Source organism: Astyanax mexicanus, chromosome 12 (assembly GCF_023375975.1).
Source record: "Astyanax mexicanus isolate ESR-SI-001 chromosome 12, AstMex3_surface, whole genome shotgun sequence".
Lineage (NCBI taxonomy): Eukaryota > Metazoa > Chordata > Actinopteri > Characiformes > Acestrorhamphidae > Astyanax > Astyanax mexicanus.
Window position 1 is genome coordinate 26,636,276 of NC_064419.1, and position 18,856 is coordinate 26,655,131.

Sequence of the window (18,856 nt, forward strand, 5' to 3'; positions counted from 1 at the left end):
TATATATATATATATATATATATATATATATATATATATATATATATATATATATATATTCTACATTGTATATTAATATTAAATACATTAATACTATTAAGGGACACATATGGAATTATGTATTAAACAAAAAAGAATTTGGCCTTCACAATCCCCTGACAACACATTAAATGAGAAGAGGTTTGATTAAATTTTTGACTAGTAATGTACTAGGTTTTTACATTTGAAATAAACAAGATATACAGATATGATTTTACACCAACACAGCCAAATATATCAGCGTTATCCTGCAAAAACTTTTCTCCATTGTTGTGTTTTTTTTTTTTTTTAGTTAAATTGTTCATATTGTGTCACATGTGCATTCAATTTTAGATCAATTTTGGAGATATAGTTCCAGTCAAAAGTTTGGACTCACCCTTACTTGTTCAATGTTTTTGTTGTTTTGTTTTCGTGTACATTAATATTAAACACATTTAAATAATTAAGGGACACACATGGAATTATGTAGTAAACAAAAAGGGTTGGCCTCTTTAATACCCTGAAAACACATTTAATGTGAACAGGTGTGTCCAAACTTCTGACTGGTACTGTACTAGGTTTTTGCATTTAACATACAACACAGTGATTTAACCATACTAAATTGTCACTTTCCAGCAAACAATTTGTATCTCCTTTTTTTTCAGAATCCCATGACAGTAGAGATAGAACTGTTTTAAAGTTGATATTATTTAATAATGCATTAATGCTACCCTGCAAAAACTTTTCAGATAGCACCATGCTCTCATGCAAACCCTTCCCTTTGCCCCCACCACCCACCACCAAAGTGACCTCAACCACAACCATTTATTTAAAGATTTATTCAGCAGCCTTCCATTAAATTACTAAATATGTTCTTGTCACATATATAAAGGAATGTATATGGTGGATGCTTGGTAACGATTTTGTGTGTGTAATATATTACAACTTTATGCAAGTCTACAGAGGGTTTTGGCCTCATAGAGCAGGAATGCTTGCCGCTAGTAAATAAAAAGTAGCTATTTACCTGTAAACTTACCTCAGTGTGCCCCAAAGTCTTACGTCCCTGTTTTTTATTACATTTTGCCAATGAGCTGCAGAACTAAACTGAATCAAAACATTATGAAAGAGAAGTTGATAATGCTCATAAACCAGCTAAACTATTAAACTCAAACAAAAACATACCCTATGCTAATCACATGCTTTCCATGCTCAGCAGGGCATCTTTAGGGGGTTTGTATAGAGAGGAGTTTTGAAGGCACATGGAGGACGAACAGCATGTAAGTCATGTTGGCATATTGTCTATTTCTAATCCTGGAGGATTAACAGCAAATGCCAAACTGAATTCAGCAGATATGTATGCAGATACTGTACGCAGTATCATATATTAGCATCAGCCTAGAATTTCCATTTCTGTGCATTTTCATTTGCAACCACTTTAAGCCCCTTTTATGTAAGAAACTAATGAGATTTAAATTGAGGTTCTCACTCCAGAGCTTTAGTTGCGAGGGCACAGACAACAGAGCCTGATACTACAAACAGAAAATGATTGAATTCAATCAGAATGTGAAACAATTCATGCTCTCTTTCATTTAATTTTATTTCATTACACGGCTGTCTGTGACTGTCTGAAAGCAAATTTCGTCAAGCGATAAAGGGAGGCAGTTTCTCGGTAATAAACAAACAGTGTCCACTGTGGTTTGTCCATCTGGATATTCCACATGTGACCATCAGCAGAGTTAGAAGTCTTTGTCCCAGTCCGAGTCGTCTACTGGTGATAAATCTGTGTGGTTCTCACAGCTGGTGCTGTCTGCCCCTCGATCCAGAAGACTGTGGACCTGAAGTTAAAGAAAACAGCAGGTTGACTTCGGTGATGCAAGAGCCAACCAACTGCAATTTCAGAACACATCAGGTGGTTCTCCTGTTGAATTTTAAAGAGACCTCAGTAGGCCTGTCACAATAATTACATTATTATCTTATCTGTAATTTAATTTATGGACATAAGCTTATTTTTCTTGCTGAGCTTAATGTTGGCCATTGTTTTTACTTGCAGAGGAAATCCTGTTAAGAAAAATTATCTGGTTACATTGACAGTGATTAAAACTGTTCTTTTTATTTATTTTCTATTTATTCATTAAGAAGTTGATTTTGTTTATATTCCAATTACACTATCTGAATATTAATAATAATTAAAATACGGCTCATTAAATGCAATTAGTATCAATAAGTAATGAGCTCAGTAAATGTAATGTAGAAATGCATTATTATTATTATTATTATTATTATTATTATTATTATTATATCAGTGGCATTAAAATAGTCTGAAAAAATGACAATAATATTGTTTCTCGCAACTATTTTTGAAACAATATATCACCTCAAAAAAATTGGTTCTTGACATAGCTTCTTAACATAACTGAAGAATAAGTTTTTTTATATATTTTTTTTTATTCTCTGAACTTTAAACTGAAGAAAATCTGGCATAACCAAAAATAGGGTATTCCCAAAACCCCAAAAGTGCCCTGATTCATTGAATTTACACACTCTTATTTTACATACACCCAGCCCACTCAAAAAAAGCCTTAGTCAATGTGAGCGAAAAAGTGTGACAGCAACTCTGGTTTGAATATGGTGTTGTTGATACTGGAGAGCAGCACATCACTTCTAGACTGTGCTAGTTACGGAAATATGAGCTGTCACAGGAACCATGCCTTTTCCAGGTCTGCAGCTATTCCTGTGCCAGTGGCTTTAGAAGGTAAGCACAAACTGGGCATGAAATAAAGGAGACATTTGAGCTTGGCTTAGAGCTAACACTAACAGGGTCCATTTGTTTTTATTATGAGAAAAACGTGGAATAAAAGTAGAAAAAGAGAGGAAAATATAAATCTTGATGCAGAGCTGCAGTGCAAATATATAGAATGAGCAGCTGTCTGTCACGTGACCAGTGAGTGTAGATACCAGTATGGTTTGTAAACACTGAGCCAACTGAACCAAGTCAACACATTGACCGAATAGATCATGTCAAAATAAAGGTCATTAATACAAAAATGCAGCAAGACAAAATAAGTTCAAACTAGTTCTGAGTATACGGGAAGGGAAATTAGAACCAGTATGCATTTTTCACATACCGCTAGAGGTGCTACGAAGAGCTGAAGAGGCACACTAGCAGAGCTCACTAGCCAGTTAGCAAAACAAGCTAATACACTGTAGTGATGCTAGCTCAGTTCTATAGAGTCAAACCCCATGCTGCTCCTTGCAATATGAGTAACTATAGCCCTTTAAATTTCACTAATACTGTAGAGTGAAGGATAATATTAATGCACACTGAACTAAATTTATTTGTTTAGCCAACACTTTTTGTTTACTACATAATTCCATGTGTGTCCCTTTATTATTTAAATGTGTTTAATATTAATGTACACGAAAACAAAACAACAAAAACATTGAACAAGTAAGGGTGAGTCCAAACTTTTGACTGGAACTATATCTCCAAAATTTATCTAAAATTGAATGCACATGTGACACAATATGAACAATTTAACTAAAAAAAAAAAAAAACACAACAATGGAGAAAAGTTTTTGCAGGATAACGCTGATATATTTGGCTGTGTTGGTGTAAAATCATATCTGTATATCTTGTTTATTTCAAATGTAAAAACCTAGTACATTACTAGTCAAAAAATTAATCAAACCTCTTTTCATTTAATGTGTTGTCAGGGGATTGTGAAGGCCAAATTCTTTTTTTTTAATACATAATTCCATATGTGTCCCTTAATAGTATTAATGTCTTTAATATTAATATACAATGTAGAATATATATATATATATATATATATATATATATATATATATATATACAGTGGCGTGAAATGTACATTTACTTAAATTTTGCAGATTATGAAACAGACTTTAATATCAGACAAACATAACCTATAAGGAGTAAATATAAAAAGCACTTTGTAAATGATAATTTCATTTATTAAAGAGAAAAAAAACGATCAATTCAATTCTATTCGAGTTCAATTTCACTAGCCATAATATCAGTATGACACAAAAAGAGCTTTCTGTGCAGTAGAACATTTGAGAAATATCTCTTTGAATACTTACATTTCGAGTGTTTTAGGTCCAATATTTAGTTTTAATATTTAAGTATTTAGATCTGTAAAGGAAGTCGTTGTTGTTGTTGGCGTATATCTTTTTAAGGTCTATTGTTTACATTCTTCAGCTGTTTTCTGATAATAAAGTCTTCACATATTGTGTAATTTTGCAGAAAGTTAACCCAATAGTAATCAAAGCCTGAATTTAAAGCCTTAAATGTTTGATATTATATGTCATACTAACAGTACAATAGGTCACAAACCTATATTAAAGCCCAGTCATGCAAAAAAATGTAAATAAATAAAAATAAATAAAAAAAAACACTGATATACTGTGAAACCATCAGAATCTTGAAAAATACTGTGATATACATCTGTTCATAACGCACCAGCACTAGTTCAAACTAAAAGCTATAATTACTCTCTCATGTTGTTTTCTTGTTTTCTACTGAAACAAATATCCAATCTGTGAAATTTGTGACCCTTTATAGCACTATTAAACACTGTAAATAAGAAGATGCACTGGTAGAAAATAAAAATCTCAATTTTTTTTTTAATGGTCTTTAATATAGGTTTGTAACTTACTGTACTGTTGGTGTACATATCATTCTACATGCATCTGTATTTGTACTTTAGGAATCAAAATGTACTTTAATAAATACTGTGTTAGTTTGCACTAGCTGGTCTTTAAATAATGTGTTTTAGTATAGAATGAAAACTATCTTTAAATATGATATAATATGCATTCTGTGAGCTGCCACTGATACCTTAAACCAGCCAATAAAAGTAACACGTTTCAATTTTTCCACAGAGGATATATCTACAGTAAAAAATACTGAATAAATGCATTCTGTGGCACCTTTAAGGATGCAGAAACGGATGGTGGCGTTTTTTTATTAGAACAGAACTTACATTTGGTACTATTGGTGGAGGATGCGAGCCTTCACGCAAGGCCAGCCAATCAAATCCTTCTAACCACCTGTTTAAGAGATTAGAAACACAAAATACATTATTAAACTTTTAAACTTTAAAATTTTTCATATGTGCACATACTGTAAACTCCATGCGGTGCAGAGACATTAATGCAACAACATTGGGAAGTGAATGAATGGGGAACATGTGCATAAAAATATCAGCGTGGATCTCTCTCCATGTGAAAACATGAAAGAATGACTCATTTTCCTCCCCACTATAAGCACATACTTGTGTGTGCGGATGTCCTTGACCCCATTCTTCTGGCCCAGTCTCTCGGAGGGGTTCTCTCTGGAAGTGGGTGACAAATGGCAGCAAGATCAGACACACAGACCCTTATAATAAAGTAGAGCAGAGCTTCTCTCAGAGATGAGACACATGGTCTATGTGTGTGTCGGGGCATGCTTGAGTGTGTGAGCAAGCTGGAGAGACGAATACATGAATAAATTGAGCTTGTTTTATCTGTAGGTGAATGGGTTTGGGGGTAAGCTGACACACTGATCTGTAGCCTATTAACCAAGACAGTTTTAGAGCTGTATGATCTACAGTTATCTTTAAAAATAGAGGCTACAGTATGGTTTCCACCACTGTTTTATTCTTCACCACATAGTTTTGTGTCTGGTTAGAAATACAGTGGTATGAGTGATAATTTTCATGATTTTCCTTTATAAATCATTGGTTGTTCGGATCAGCAATTTCAGTTAAATATATAATATAGCAGATCAACACAGTGATATTTCAGAAGTGATATTCAGTTTATATAATTTAAAGAAAGTGTGCAATATTTCTTTAAACTAAATGAATTAGGCAGGTGCTAAAATGTAAAAATTACATTAATATTTAGTAGATCCTCCTTAACACCTCTAAACACTTCCTATAGCTTCCAATGAGTGTCTGGCATCTGGTTGAAGGTATTTTGGATCTGTTTCTGTGCACTAAGATCATCCTGACCAAAATAAAGGTACAGTGACTTGCAAAAGCATTCATTCCCCTTGAACATTGTCACATTTTTGTCCCCTTACAACTGCAAACTTAAATGTATTTTATTGAGATTTTAAGCGATTGGTCAACACAAAATTGTGAAGTGGAACAAAAATGATCAAATCAAATATGGATCTGAAAAGTGTGATGTCCAAAAGTTAGTCTTTTAGCCTTCGTATATCAATACTTGGTAGAACCACATGTAATTGATATTGCAGCTGCAAGTCTTTTGGGTTATGTCTCTTTCAGATTTTCACAACTAGAAACTGAGATTTTTGCCCCATTCTTCTTTACAAAACAGCTCAAGCTCAGCCAGGCTGGATGAAGAGCATCGGTGAACAGCAGTTTTCATGTCTTGCCTCAGAAGCTCAATGGGATTTAGGTCAGGACACACAAAAAACTTTTTGATCTAAACTTTTCCATTGGAGCTCTGGCTGTATGTTTATGGTCATTGTCTTGCTGGAAGGTTAATCAATCTCATTCCCAGCCTCAAGTCTTTTGCAGATTACAGCAGGTTTTTTTTTTCCCAGGACTGACCTGAAAGTAGCTCCATCCATCTTCCCATCAACAGCTTTCCTGTCCCTACTAAAACATGATGCTGCCACCAGCATGTTTCACAGTGCATTTAGGCCAAAAAGTTCAACTTTGGTCTCATCTGACCACAGCACCTTCTCTGCACTCTTCCATAAGGGCTTTTGTGGAGTTTTGTGGAGTGCATGACTTGTCCTGTGGGCAACCCTCCTTTAGACAGATTTCTGCAGCTCCTCCAGAGTGACCATGGGCCTCTTGGCTGCTTCTCTGACCAGTGCTCTCCTTGCTCGATCTGTCAGTTTGGGTAAATGGCCATGTCTTGGTAGGTTTGCAGTTTTTAGATTTTTGGATTATTAATGGAACAGCTACACATAGCTGAACTCTGGTAACTAATTAAGTTACTTCTGAAGGCCATTGGTTGCACTGGATTTATTTTATTTAGGAGGTAAATGTGTAAAGAGTAAAGAGTAAAGGGGTCTGAAAACTTTTGCGCATCACACTTCTCAGATTTTTATTAGACTAGAATTTTAAAAATATATTGTATCATTTTGTTCTCTTCACAGATGTGTGCTATTTTCTGTTGGTCTATCACTTAAAATCTAAAAAAAAATACATTTAGTTTTGTGGGACCAAATGTGAAAAAGTTCACTTTTGCAAATCAATGTACAAGGGGTCTAGGCATATTCTAGAGTCCACCACTGGGTTTTAGTTATAGTCCATGCAAACACAAATTGAAGCACATTCTGCACAAATATAATCACATTATGGTATGATGTGAATATCCTGCAGCTGTAGCTTTTGTGTTTAGTTGTCATGTTGTACAGACATGTCTACAGATGTGAAGATCACACTGTGAATTAATGATTTATTTACCTGCAGAGTCTCTCGATGAAGTCTGTCGCAGGTTTGCTGATGGTGCTTGGGAACTCAACAGCATCAATTCCCTTTAAAACGGCTGCATAGACTCTTAACTGATCCGGGCCTGAGAACGGGGAACTGGATGGGGTGAGAAAGACACACACCCCATTAATACATGTTAAGGAGGTATTGTTCTTAATGCTTTAAACATTAGCTATTTTGATGGACGTCACTATTGCAATTAATCATCTTCTCTATTGATTTATCAAAGGCTTTGGGCACAGGCTGACTCTCTGCTGCTGCTTAATAGCCCAACCCTTATAATCAATAACCAGGTCTAACTCTGACTTTAAAGAGCCTGCAGAGTCTATAGAATGAATTAACTCGTACAAATAGCTCTAGAAGAAATAAAATACCACTTCAAAATGATAGGTTTCTCTGATTGGACTATTTATAGGTATATGTTTGAGTAAAATGAATTGTATTTTTATTCTATAAACTACTACCTACATTTCTCCAAAATTCCAAATAAAAATATTGTAATTTAGAGCATTGGCAGAAGAATAGAAATTTGTCAAATGCTTATATATATATAGAAACAACAATACTAATGTTTTTAGATTTCAGATTTAATATTTGGAGAATATTTCCCTAATTTTGAATCACAGCTTATGCATCTTAGCATGCTCTCCATCACCAGTCTTTCACACTGCTTTTGGGTGACCTTATTCCAGTCCTGGCTCAAAAATTCAAACAGTTCAGGTTTGTTTGGTGGCTTGTGACCATCTATCTTCCTCTTGATTATATTCCATAGGTTTCCAATGGGGTTCATTTCATACATATGGTGGTCCTTCATCCACGCATTGATTAATGTAGCTGTGTGGAACTGAGCATTGTCCTGCTGAAAAAAAAAAACAGTTCTCAGAGTTGGGGAACTTTGCCAGAGCAGAAGGAAACAAGTTTTCTTCCAGGATAACCTTGTGTGTGGATTGATAAATGCATCCTTCGCAAAAAGACGAATCTACCCTATTCCAGCCTTACTTAAACATCACTGATTTTCCACCAATTTCACATTGGGTTCAAGACCCCGTGGTGTGTGCACTTCTGCAGGTATTCAGCTAACCATTAGATTACCAGGTGTTCAGAAAAGCTAAAAATTGGACTCATCAGAGAAGATGATCTTACTCCAGTCCTCTAAAGTAGAATCCTTATGATTTTTCGCAGCCTGGCTCTTCTTTGCTTCTCATTGAAGAAGGTAATTTTTCTAGCTTGAGTCCTGCCTCTAGAAGATTTTTTAAACTGTCCTTTCCATGTTCTTCAACCCAGCTGCCATTTGCTATTCTTGTTGTAGGTCACTTGATGTCATGCTGCGGTTGTTAACAAACATTTAAAAACATTTAAAGTTGACGGTCAATCTCCAGACCTGAACCCCATTGAAAAACTTCTGAATGTAATCATTGTGAGATGTAAGCTGGATGGTCTCAAGATATCAAACAAAGCTGAACTGCTTGCATTTTTGTTCCATGAGTGGAATAGGCACACCTAAAGGCAGTGTGAAAGACTGGTGGAGAGCATGTCAAGATGCATCAAAGTTTGATTAAAAATCAGGCATTAGCATTGTTTTTTTACATAAATGAATATGAACTTGCTTTCTTTGCATTATTTGAGGTCTGACCATTTCTAATTTTCTGCAAATAAATGCCCTAAATGACAATGTTTGTATTTGTTACTTGGGAGAAATGTTGTCAGTGGTTTATAGAATAAAACAATAATGTTTATTTTACTCAAATATATACCTATAAATAGTAAAATCAGAGAAACTGATCATTTTAAAGCGGTATCTTTTATTTTTCCAGATCTGTATGTTTAATAAGAGCTGATTTTAAAATAGATCTACGAATATGAACTGACTGAAAAGAAACTAATTTAAAATACACACCCTGGAGCTGACTAATATCTGGGACATCTCAAAACACTCAGTCTCACCTGACATTAAGAAGAAAATGACTTGTCTAGTCTGTATCAGTTTTAGATTAGGGGGACAAATTAATCTAAATCCAGCCTGCGCTATTACTCATTTAAGGTCAGGTTCCATAAATGAATTGCCTTAATACATCCCTCAGGTCTCTTTGTGATTCATCCTTTACAAAGTGCTTAAAGTATTCTTTTCTATTTGTAAACACAGACTGACTGGATGTCTAGCACATTCTACAGTGATCTACCAGAGAAACATTACAGCATGCTCTTTAGTAGCTGTGTCTTTTGTGGGTCGATGGAGAGATTATGTAACTGAACAGTAAATCTCACCTGCCGCTGAGCAGCTCGTACACAAACACTCCTAAAGCCCAAAAATCCACAGGGATGCTGTGACCTTTGTGCAGTATAACCTCTGGGGCTTGGTGACCCACTGACCCACAAAATGACCAGGCCCTCTGCAGAGAGCCCAGCTTCTTAGCAGAGGCAAACCCTGTCTGAGGGAGTGTGAGAGAGTGTGTGTATGTGAGTGTGAGTGAGTGAGTGAGTGAGAGAGAGAGAGAGAGAGAGAGAGAGAGAGAGAGAGAGAGAGAGAGAGAGAGAGAGATAATCATCATGTTTGTTGTTATTGCTATAAGATTGCACTGATTACAGTCATGCCAATAAAGCTACATATTTTATATCTGGAAAGAAAGAATAAAAGGGACAAACAGAGAATGAGCAGAACATTGAAAGAAACAGACATGACTATGAGAGACCAGACAGAAAAAACAGATAGCAGAGAAACAGAGAGCAGCAAAAATACAGAAAAGATAGAGAGAGAGAGAGAGAGAGAGAGAGAGAGAGAGAGAGAGAGAGAGAGAGAGAGAACAAGACAGAGAGAGAGACCAACAACAAATATGACATACAGGGAGAAACAGAGAGACCAACAATATGAACAGAAGATAGCAAAAAAGAAAGAAAGAAAGAAAGAAAGAAAGAAAGAAAGGGAAGAGAAAAAAACAGCAAAGTCCAGCAAGAAATAGTGAAAAAGAGAGAGAACCAGAGAAAGAACCTGGTAAATGAAAACAGAGGAGAGAGCAAAAAACAAGATGAGATAGATAGAAAAACAGAGAGACAACCCAGATTGAAATACCAGTTAATGAACAGATGAGTAAACAGCACAGTTATAGATTTATTTACAGATATCAAATTAATTTGACAAGAAGAAATCAAAATTAAGATGAGTCAGAACTGTGCTCAAGAGATAGTAAAAAAAAAGTTCTACCAGGAGACTTCAATGCTACATCACCTTACCTTAACCAATCACCAGCTTCCACTTGTCTTTAAAAGATCTCTATCCACACCTCTCTTTCTACTACTAGATTTTGTCTACATTAAAATTCCTTTTTTCAGATATTCGCCTCTGGAGTCTCCTGGTAGAACTTTTTTTAACAAGTATAGTTTATGGATTTGCAAAGGATGATTATAGTTGGACACTGCACCAGCTTTGCATATCCCTTCTGGTCCAGCAGCACATTCTCTGGTTTGAGGTCTCTGTGGACGACGCCTCGGCTGTGGAGGAAGTTCAGCGCCTCCAGCACACATGCCGTGTAGAACTGAACCGCATGCTCATCAAAAGGACCCCTAAAACAACAGCAGACCGTCAGCAGTTTAGAAAGAGCACAACCAGTTGGGAACCATGAGTGCCTGCGTAGATGACCCTGAGTGATTTTCACTGGTTGTTTTGTGGGAACAAAACAAAGAATAATTTTAGCTTATATGTTGAAGAGAAAAATGCTTTGTGGTTTGTGGTATCTAGAAATACAGATAAACAACTTCTCCCATAGGGTAGGACTTCACCAGTAGACCTGGAGGAATTGTTTATTAGATTAACCTCTAACACAGTTAAAAACAAAGAGAAGTATTAACCAGCAATGTTTCAATTTCCAGTCATTGATAGCATTAACTGTGCAAAGCATGGACAGTGCAACATCTCTCAAAAGCAAAGCCACCAAAGTATTTAGTGTAAATGTGTGATGTTAGTGTAAAATGGCCAATGTGACCTAGTAGGCTATTAGCCAGCAAGCTAACATTACACATTACACATGTCGTTAGAGCTTGACTAGTATTAATCTCAGGCAGTATACTCTCTACAACTTTGTTTTCTGGTCTGGATTGATAACATTTCATTTTTTTGCATACACTATTTGTCATAAGGGCGAGCTCATTTTTTAACTTAGCAGCTCGGGGGTTAAGCTACAGTACTTTAATTTGATGGAAATGTAAAATGTTTCGTAATTAAATGCATGCACTTGTTGAAAAAATGGGTACTCAGTAGACATATACACTTTGCTTCTGGTCATTTAGGCAGTGCCTAATGAAAACTCAATGAAAGCATTCCCTTTTTTAGTGATCTATAGGTAAGCAGTCAACCACATGGGCAGAGGATGCAAATAGGACAGTTTGTGCGGCTCAAAACATGCAAAAGCCATGTACTAATTCTTTTAATTCATCACAGGTGTGTTTTGGGCACAACGTGGAATAAACCAATCAGCACGTCATTTGCGATTCCCTTTAAATAGACAGATAGGAATGGACATCTGACAGCTGACTGGTTTTAATCAGTCAGGGGCGCACATGTGTTTTCCATTACCAACATAGCAATATAACAGAAATTTACCTGAACACATCTCACTTCTTGAGTACCAGGCCCATCAGTGTACATATATTCATTAGCTCAGGCGCTATTTAAACGGTGCAGACGCAAGATGTGAAAATAGACAAGATAGCAATGAGCATCGCAACGGGCCTTTCACAGGGTGTAAGATATGGCCTTTGGGAGCTTTTATACCTGGCTTTTTTTGGGCTGGATTTTTCTGATTTTTCAATCCGAACCAAAGTAGCAGGTTTGACAGGGACCATGAACCAAGGTCCGGATCAAAGAAACAGAGCTTAGTCTGACCAAAAGAGGGTCTTAGTCCAGATCTACTAAACAATGGTCCTGTTTTAGATTGGACTTTAAGACCAATTACAGGATGTTGGGGCAGTTTTTTTTATATCATTATTTATTTAATTTTTTTTTTACATTTTCTCCCCAATTTTCCATAGCCAATTACCCAACCCACTCATTAGGACTCCCCCTATCACTAGCAATTTCCCAACACACCAGGAGGGGGAAGACTAGCACATGCCTCCTCCGATACATGTGAAGTCAGCCATGTGAAGTGATGCAGCATTGCAGAGTAGCATCACAGTGCGCTTAGAGGAAAGCGCAGCGACTCAGGTCTGATACAGCAGCTCACAGACGCCCTGTGCTGTGGACATCATCCTGTAGTGATGTAGGGAGAGAGTGCCATCTACCCACCCGGAGGGAGCAGGGCCAATTTTGCTCCCTCTGAGCGCTGGCAGATGATGGCAAAGCTGCATGTGCGGGGTTCGAACCTGTGACCTCCTGCTCATAGTGGAAGCGCTTTAGACCGCTGGACCACTCGTTTTTAAACAAACCAGAAAAAAACTAGTTGGTGTTGTGCTGAAATCTCGCTTAGACTGGGAATTCATTTAAATACAGTAAAAACAGTAGATTAACCCCTATTTATAAACAGAAATCAAAATAACCTAAGGATAATCTTTTATACTTATTCTGCTGGGGAAATGTATGTCCACCAAGGGAGGTTGGATTCTGACAGAGAGCTAGAATTAGTCATTAAACCTGAGAAAGCAACACGCCAAACTTATAACTAACATTCTACAAACCAATTAATATAAAGTATAGAGAGACTCCGCCCACGTAGCTGATGACGACAGGGAATAGTGAAGTTCCTTTTTTAGTGGGTAGGTCTACCAAACAAGCGGGTAAGTCTGGCTCGGTCTCTGGCAAATTTAACAACATGGCAAAAAAGTTTGGTTAAATTACTTTAAAATGAAAGGAAATGGAACCACAACGGCCATGTTTTGTACAGAGATAGCTTATGACTTATTTTGGCCAATTTGTGTAAAACTAGGCTTTTAGGAAGTCATATGGCTCGTTTTGACAATCGAATAGAACAGTGTTTCACAAGCTTTAACTGTCAGTTTAATCTAGAACCACCAAAAAAATGCATTACCATTAGTTTTACACTAAAAACTACTATCAGCCTTTATGGCACTTGGCAAAAGTCATGGAATGCATGACATTTAGTGTAGTGTAGGTGTTTTTCTTCACTGTTTTTTGACAATTATCAAATTAACATAAATACATTTACCCAGAATTTAACGTCACAGTTACCTCTCTTTTAACAAAGTCCACAGATCTCCACCTAAACACGCCTCCATCAGCATGTAGAGGCTTTTTGAATTCTTAAAAGTTTGGTATAACCTAGGAAAAGAGACACAAACCAATAACATAAGCCCAGTCAATCTAACAGTCTAATTGCAATTACAGCACCATTAATATTCTTGCAGACCATCTTGTTTAGCGATGATGGGCATCAGGCACTCTATTACAGGTCATTACAAGGATGAGTACTGACCTGACTATGAATGGACAGTGAATGTCCATCATGATTTGTTTTTCTTGGAGGATTCGCTCTCTGTGGCCTGGGCTCACTACAGCATGCTTTTTTAAGATCTTCAGCGCAAAAACTCGACTGCCGTCATTCTTCAAATGCACCTGGGATGATCGTCCACAGAAATGTGATAAAAGTAAAAGGTTTTCAGTAAATGGTAAAATCCATATATTTGTTATAAAATCACACTCCATTCTTTAGAATATACAGTCAGGCCCGTAGCCAGCATTGTGATGGGGGGGATCTTTTTCCCCCAAAAGTGGACTTCATTTGGCTCTCTACTCCAATGCCCCCTAAATACACGAGCACACTTCAAACCTTTTAATTTAGACATATTTTATTTATTATAAGTTTGTTGTGAATCTGTTGTTGCTGTCCTTATTTGTTCGTCTGTTGCTCCCCACTGTTAACATAAATTTGATATAAATATAAGTGTTACTCAAACTTCCTACATCTGTGATGTGACTTCATTGTCTGTCTCTGTTGTTCACCTCAGTTGTCTGTTGCTTTGTTCCATTGTCTCTGTTGCTGCCCTCCATTGTCTGTCTCTGATGTTGCTGTCCTTTATTGTCTATCTCTCTACTATTGACATAAATAGATAAGAATTACTTCATTAGGAACACTATCGGTATGGTCATTAAAACTTAAACATGAATTAATAATAATATAAATTGAAGTGTTCTGTCTTATTAAAATCTTCCTATAACTGTGCTGGGACTTCGTTGCCCCCACAACCCTCCCCCCCCCCTTCAGCTCGCTGAACTCGGCGCCTGATTGGCTGACAGAGCTAATTTGCATACTGTCTGGTCTGTGAGGGTCTGCTGATTCATTAGATATGCGTGGATTCGTGGAGCGACCAATAATCAGCTTTTAATAACGTGTTAAAGTTGATATTATTTTTTTCTGCCTCAAATTATTTCAAGCACTGTTTGGATATATGTGAGAATTACTGGTGACTGGATTGCGTTTTGAAGGTAAGAGTGTGGGGGAAGCGCTGGAGGGGGTTGGGTGTGTGTCTGGAGTGTCCTGAGGTAAACGTTAAACACAAAGCGAAACACAAGCAGATTTAAACTGTAAACACAGTTCCGTAATCCGGAGAGGCAGACGGTTCGAATGGTGTATAACATGTCCGCATTCAATCAAATATGGACGTACGAAAAACTTAAATATGAAAATAATATTTCATAACTTTCATAAACCAGGCATATTTCGCCCTAAATGTTTATTTTCTGAAAGGAGATACGGCTAAATAGGCTAGATAACTGAAAAGCTTTAAAATGGCATATTGGGTGTCTACATTGAACCTATAAGTACGGTGGCCCTGAAGTGCAAAACAAATTAACATGTCAGAAAACAAAATTACAAAAACTAAAACACATTTACAAAACTTAAAACAAATTTACAAGACGCAAAACACTTTTCCCAGCACTGAAACACTTTTACAAATGCTGAAACACTTTTACCAGCACTAAAACACTTTTACAAACGCTGAAACACTTTTACAAACGCTGAAACACTTTTACAAACGCTAAAACACTTTTACAAACGCTAAAACACTTTTACAAACGCTAAAACACTTTTACAAACGCTAAAACACTTTTACAAACGCTAAAACACTTTTACAAACGCTAAAACACTTTTACAAACGCTGAAACACTTTTACAAATGCTGAAACACTTTTACAAACGCTAAAACACTTTTACAAACGCTAAAACACTTTTACAAACGCTGAAACACTTTTACAAATGCTGAAACACTTTTACAAACGCTGAAACACTTTTACAAACGCTAAAACACTTTTACAAACGCTAAAACACTTTTACAAACGCTGAAACACTTTTACAAACGCTGAAACACTTTTACAAACGCTGAAACACTTTTACAAACGCTGAAACACTTTTACAAACGCTGAAACACTTTTACAAACGCTGAAACACTTTTACAAACGCTAAAACACTTTTACAAACGCTGAAACACTTTTACAAATGCTGAAACACTTTTACAAACGCTGAAACACTTTTACAAACGCTAAAACACTTTTACAAACGCTAAAACACTTTTACAAACGCTAAAACACTTTTACAAACGCTAAAACACTTTTACAAACGCTGAAACACTTTTACAAACGCTGAAACACTTTTACAAACGCTGAAACACTTTTACAAATGCTGAAACACTTTTACAAACGCTGAAACACTTTTACAAACGCTAAAACACTTTTACAAACGCTGAAACACTTTTACAAATGCTGAAACACTTTTACAAACTGCGATTTCTGACGGAAAGGGAGGGTCTAACACACAGGAAGTGCTTGATGCGGACCCTCCTTGTCAGTCAAGCTGCGTTACGATGAGAGAGTGGAGTTATGGACACTAAACTATGTTTTGTGGCACGTATTTTAGCAGCAGCAGTAAATACTTAAACTATCCCTGTCCTGTTGCTACCCCCGCCGCGGGGTTCACCTAATACCTGCGGGGCAGTGGCTGATGGCCGCCGGGCATTAGCTGAACCCCGCGGCGGGGGCAGTGGCTGATAACCGCAGGGCAGTGGCTGATGCCCGCCGGGCATTAGCTGAACCCCGCGGCGGGGGCAGTGGCTGATAACCGCGGGGCAGTGGCTGAACCCCCGGGGTATTAGGTGAACCCCGCGGCAGGGGCAGTGGCTGATAACCGCGGGGCAGTGGCTGAACCCCCGGGGTATTAGGAGAACCCTGCGGCGGGGGCAGTGGCTGATAACCGCGGGGCAGTGGCTGAACCCCCGGGGTATTAGGAGAACCCTGCGGCGGGGGCAGTGGCTGATAACCGCGGGGCAGTGGCTGAACCCCCGGGGTATTAGGTGAACCCCGCGGCGGGGGCAGTGGCTGATAACTGCGGGGCAGTGGCTGAACCCCCGGGGTATTAGGAGAACCCTGCGGCGGGGGCAGTGGCTGATAACCGCGGGGCAGTGGCTGAACCCCCGGGGTATTAGGTGAACCCCGCGGCGGGGGCAGTGGCTGATAACCGCGGGGCAGTGGCTGAACCCCTGGGGTATTAGCTGAACCCCGCGGCGGGGGCAGTGGCTGATGGCCGCCGGGCATTAGGTGAACCCCGCGGCGGGGGTAGCAACAGGACAGGGATAGTTTAAGTATTTACTGCTGCTGCTAAAATACGTGCCACAAAACATAGTTTGGTGTTCATAACTCAACTCTCTCATCGTAACGCAGCTTGACTGACAAGGAGGGTCCGCATCAAGCACTTCCTGTGTGTTAGACCCTCCCTTTCCGTCAGAAATCGCAGTTTGTAAAAGTGTTTCAGCGTTTGTAAAAGTGTTTCAGCGTTTGTAAAAGTGTTTCAGCGTTTGTAAAAGTGTTTCAGCGTTTGTAAAAGTGTTTCAGTATTTGTAAAAGTGTTTCAGTATTTGTAAAAGTGTTTTGCGTCTTGTAAATTTGTTTTAAGTTTTGTAAATGTGTTTTAGTTTTTGTAATTTTGTTTTCTGACATGTTAATTTGTTTTGCACTTCAGGGCCACCGTATATAAGTATTCATAAACACAGCCAGATATTAAATATGATATTTTTCTGGCCCGCCGGTGGGCCAGGGCGTGTTAAGAGGTTAACCCCCTTTTTACACCTCTATACTGTATTTTATATATGGCCTTAGGAGCAACAGGCATGTGGCTTGAGGGGGGGTTGTGGGGGATGGGGGGGGGATCGAACGAACCCTTCGATCCCCCCTGGCTACGGGCCTGTCAGTACACATACCATCATCAAGAAAATCAAGGCATGTTTTTTTTAACAATCCAAACCACCACTTTATACATTTTAAAATGTGTAGAACCACATGGAAAAGATACCTAATATGATTAGCCTCCCACCTCTACTATACTTTTAGTAATAATAATACTTTACCTTCATGCATACATTCTGGAATTGTCCAGAAGTATCACTGTTCTAGAATAAAGTAATTGGAATTCTCTTTTTCCTAATACTGATACAAATCTCCCAATAAGCTCGTCTCTGCATCTTTTACTTAATAGTACTGAAATTTTGGTTGGCAGGACTGTCAGAAAAAAAGAAAGGGAGCATTGGAGACTTCAGAAGGGGAAATTCAAGACCTCAGAATCTCATTCACGTACAGTAAAACCAATGTGTGTAGTTAAAGTGAAGTTTCTGACTGAACATAACCTGGAATCAGATTCATCCGCTCTGAAAGAAGACCGCATCACACTCCTCCAGTTTAAAATGACTCTTCTGCATGCTCGGTGCAATTACCCATTCTCACCATAAAGGGCCCTAAATCACAAAAATCACAAAACCGCTGATATTAATCACAAATATTCTTTTTTTGAGTGTAAAAAGCTTACCAGCTGTGTGATGCCGTATCGTCCCTCTCCCACATTACACAGCACCTGGACATCACTAGACGACACGTCACACAGTTCATCCACTCCCTCCTCTGTCCTGCAAATTCCAAGAGAGCATATCCATTCAGCTCAATAAGGAAGGAAAATGCAGCATTTTTTAATGCTAATGCTAATACTAAATAAATGGTAGATTTGAAATGGTAGGATTTGTATTAAATACATACTTGGTCTTTGGTTCATTGGTCCCATTCTCCCTGGTGTCTTCCAAAGCTCCTATAAACCTTTTTAAAGACCTGAAAACATGTAAACAGGCTTATTTTAAAACATCCATTTAATTGTAACAGAACGCTTAGACAAAAATTAAACATGTAATGCAATTTGGTAGCATGCATGCTAATAACTAGTTGCATTATAATGCTATACAATTTACTGGGATGTGATATATACACTACCATTCATCTTTATTTATATTATTTACTACATTTTAAATTAATATTATAGACTTAAAAACTATAAAGGAACACAAACGTTCAACCTGAGCAGGTAGTTTGGGACAAGTTGG

The 18,856-nt window shown here is 37.7% G+C and overlaps 1 protein-coding gene across 1 annotated transcript in view; it reads right to left on the bottom strand.

Moving 5' to 3' along the window:
* Positions 1 to 1,590: 1,590 nt before the first annotated feature.
* The window catches only part of prkg1l (protein kinase cGMP-dependent 1, like), a 71,909-nt gene continuing 54,643 nt past the window's right edge, over positions 1,591 to 18,856 (bottom strand). The window contains exons 11-20 of the mRNA XM_022671126.2: positions 18,519 to 18,587; positions 18,295 to 18,391; positions 13,919 to 14,058; positions 13,675 to 13,764; positions 10,913 to 11,054; positions 9,762 to 9,925; positions 7,470 to 7,592; positions 5,316 to 5,375; positions 5,025 to 5,091; positions 1,591 to 1,853 (exon numbers count right to left, since the gene is read on the bottom strand). Coding sequence (XP_022526847.2) covers positions 1,755 to 1,853; positions 5,025 to 5,091; positions 5,316 to 5,375; positions 7,470 to 7,592; positions 9,762 to 9,925; positions 10,913 to 11,054; positions 13,675 to 13,764; positions 13,919 to 14,058; positions 18,295 to 18,391; positions 18,519 to 18,587 — 1,051 coding nt within the window. The 3' untranslated portion in view covers positions 1,591 to 1,754. The remainder of the gene's footprint in view (positions 1,854 to 5,024; positions 5,092 to 5,315; positions 5,376 to 7,469; positions 7,593 to 9,761; positions 9,926 to 10,912; positions 11,055 to 13,674; positions 13,765 to 13,918; positions 14,059 to 18,294; positions 18,392 to 18,518; positions 18,588 to 18,856) is intronic.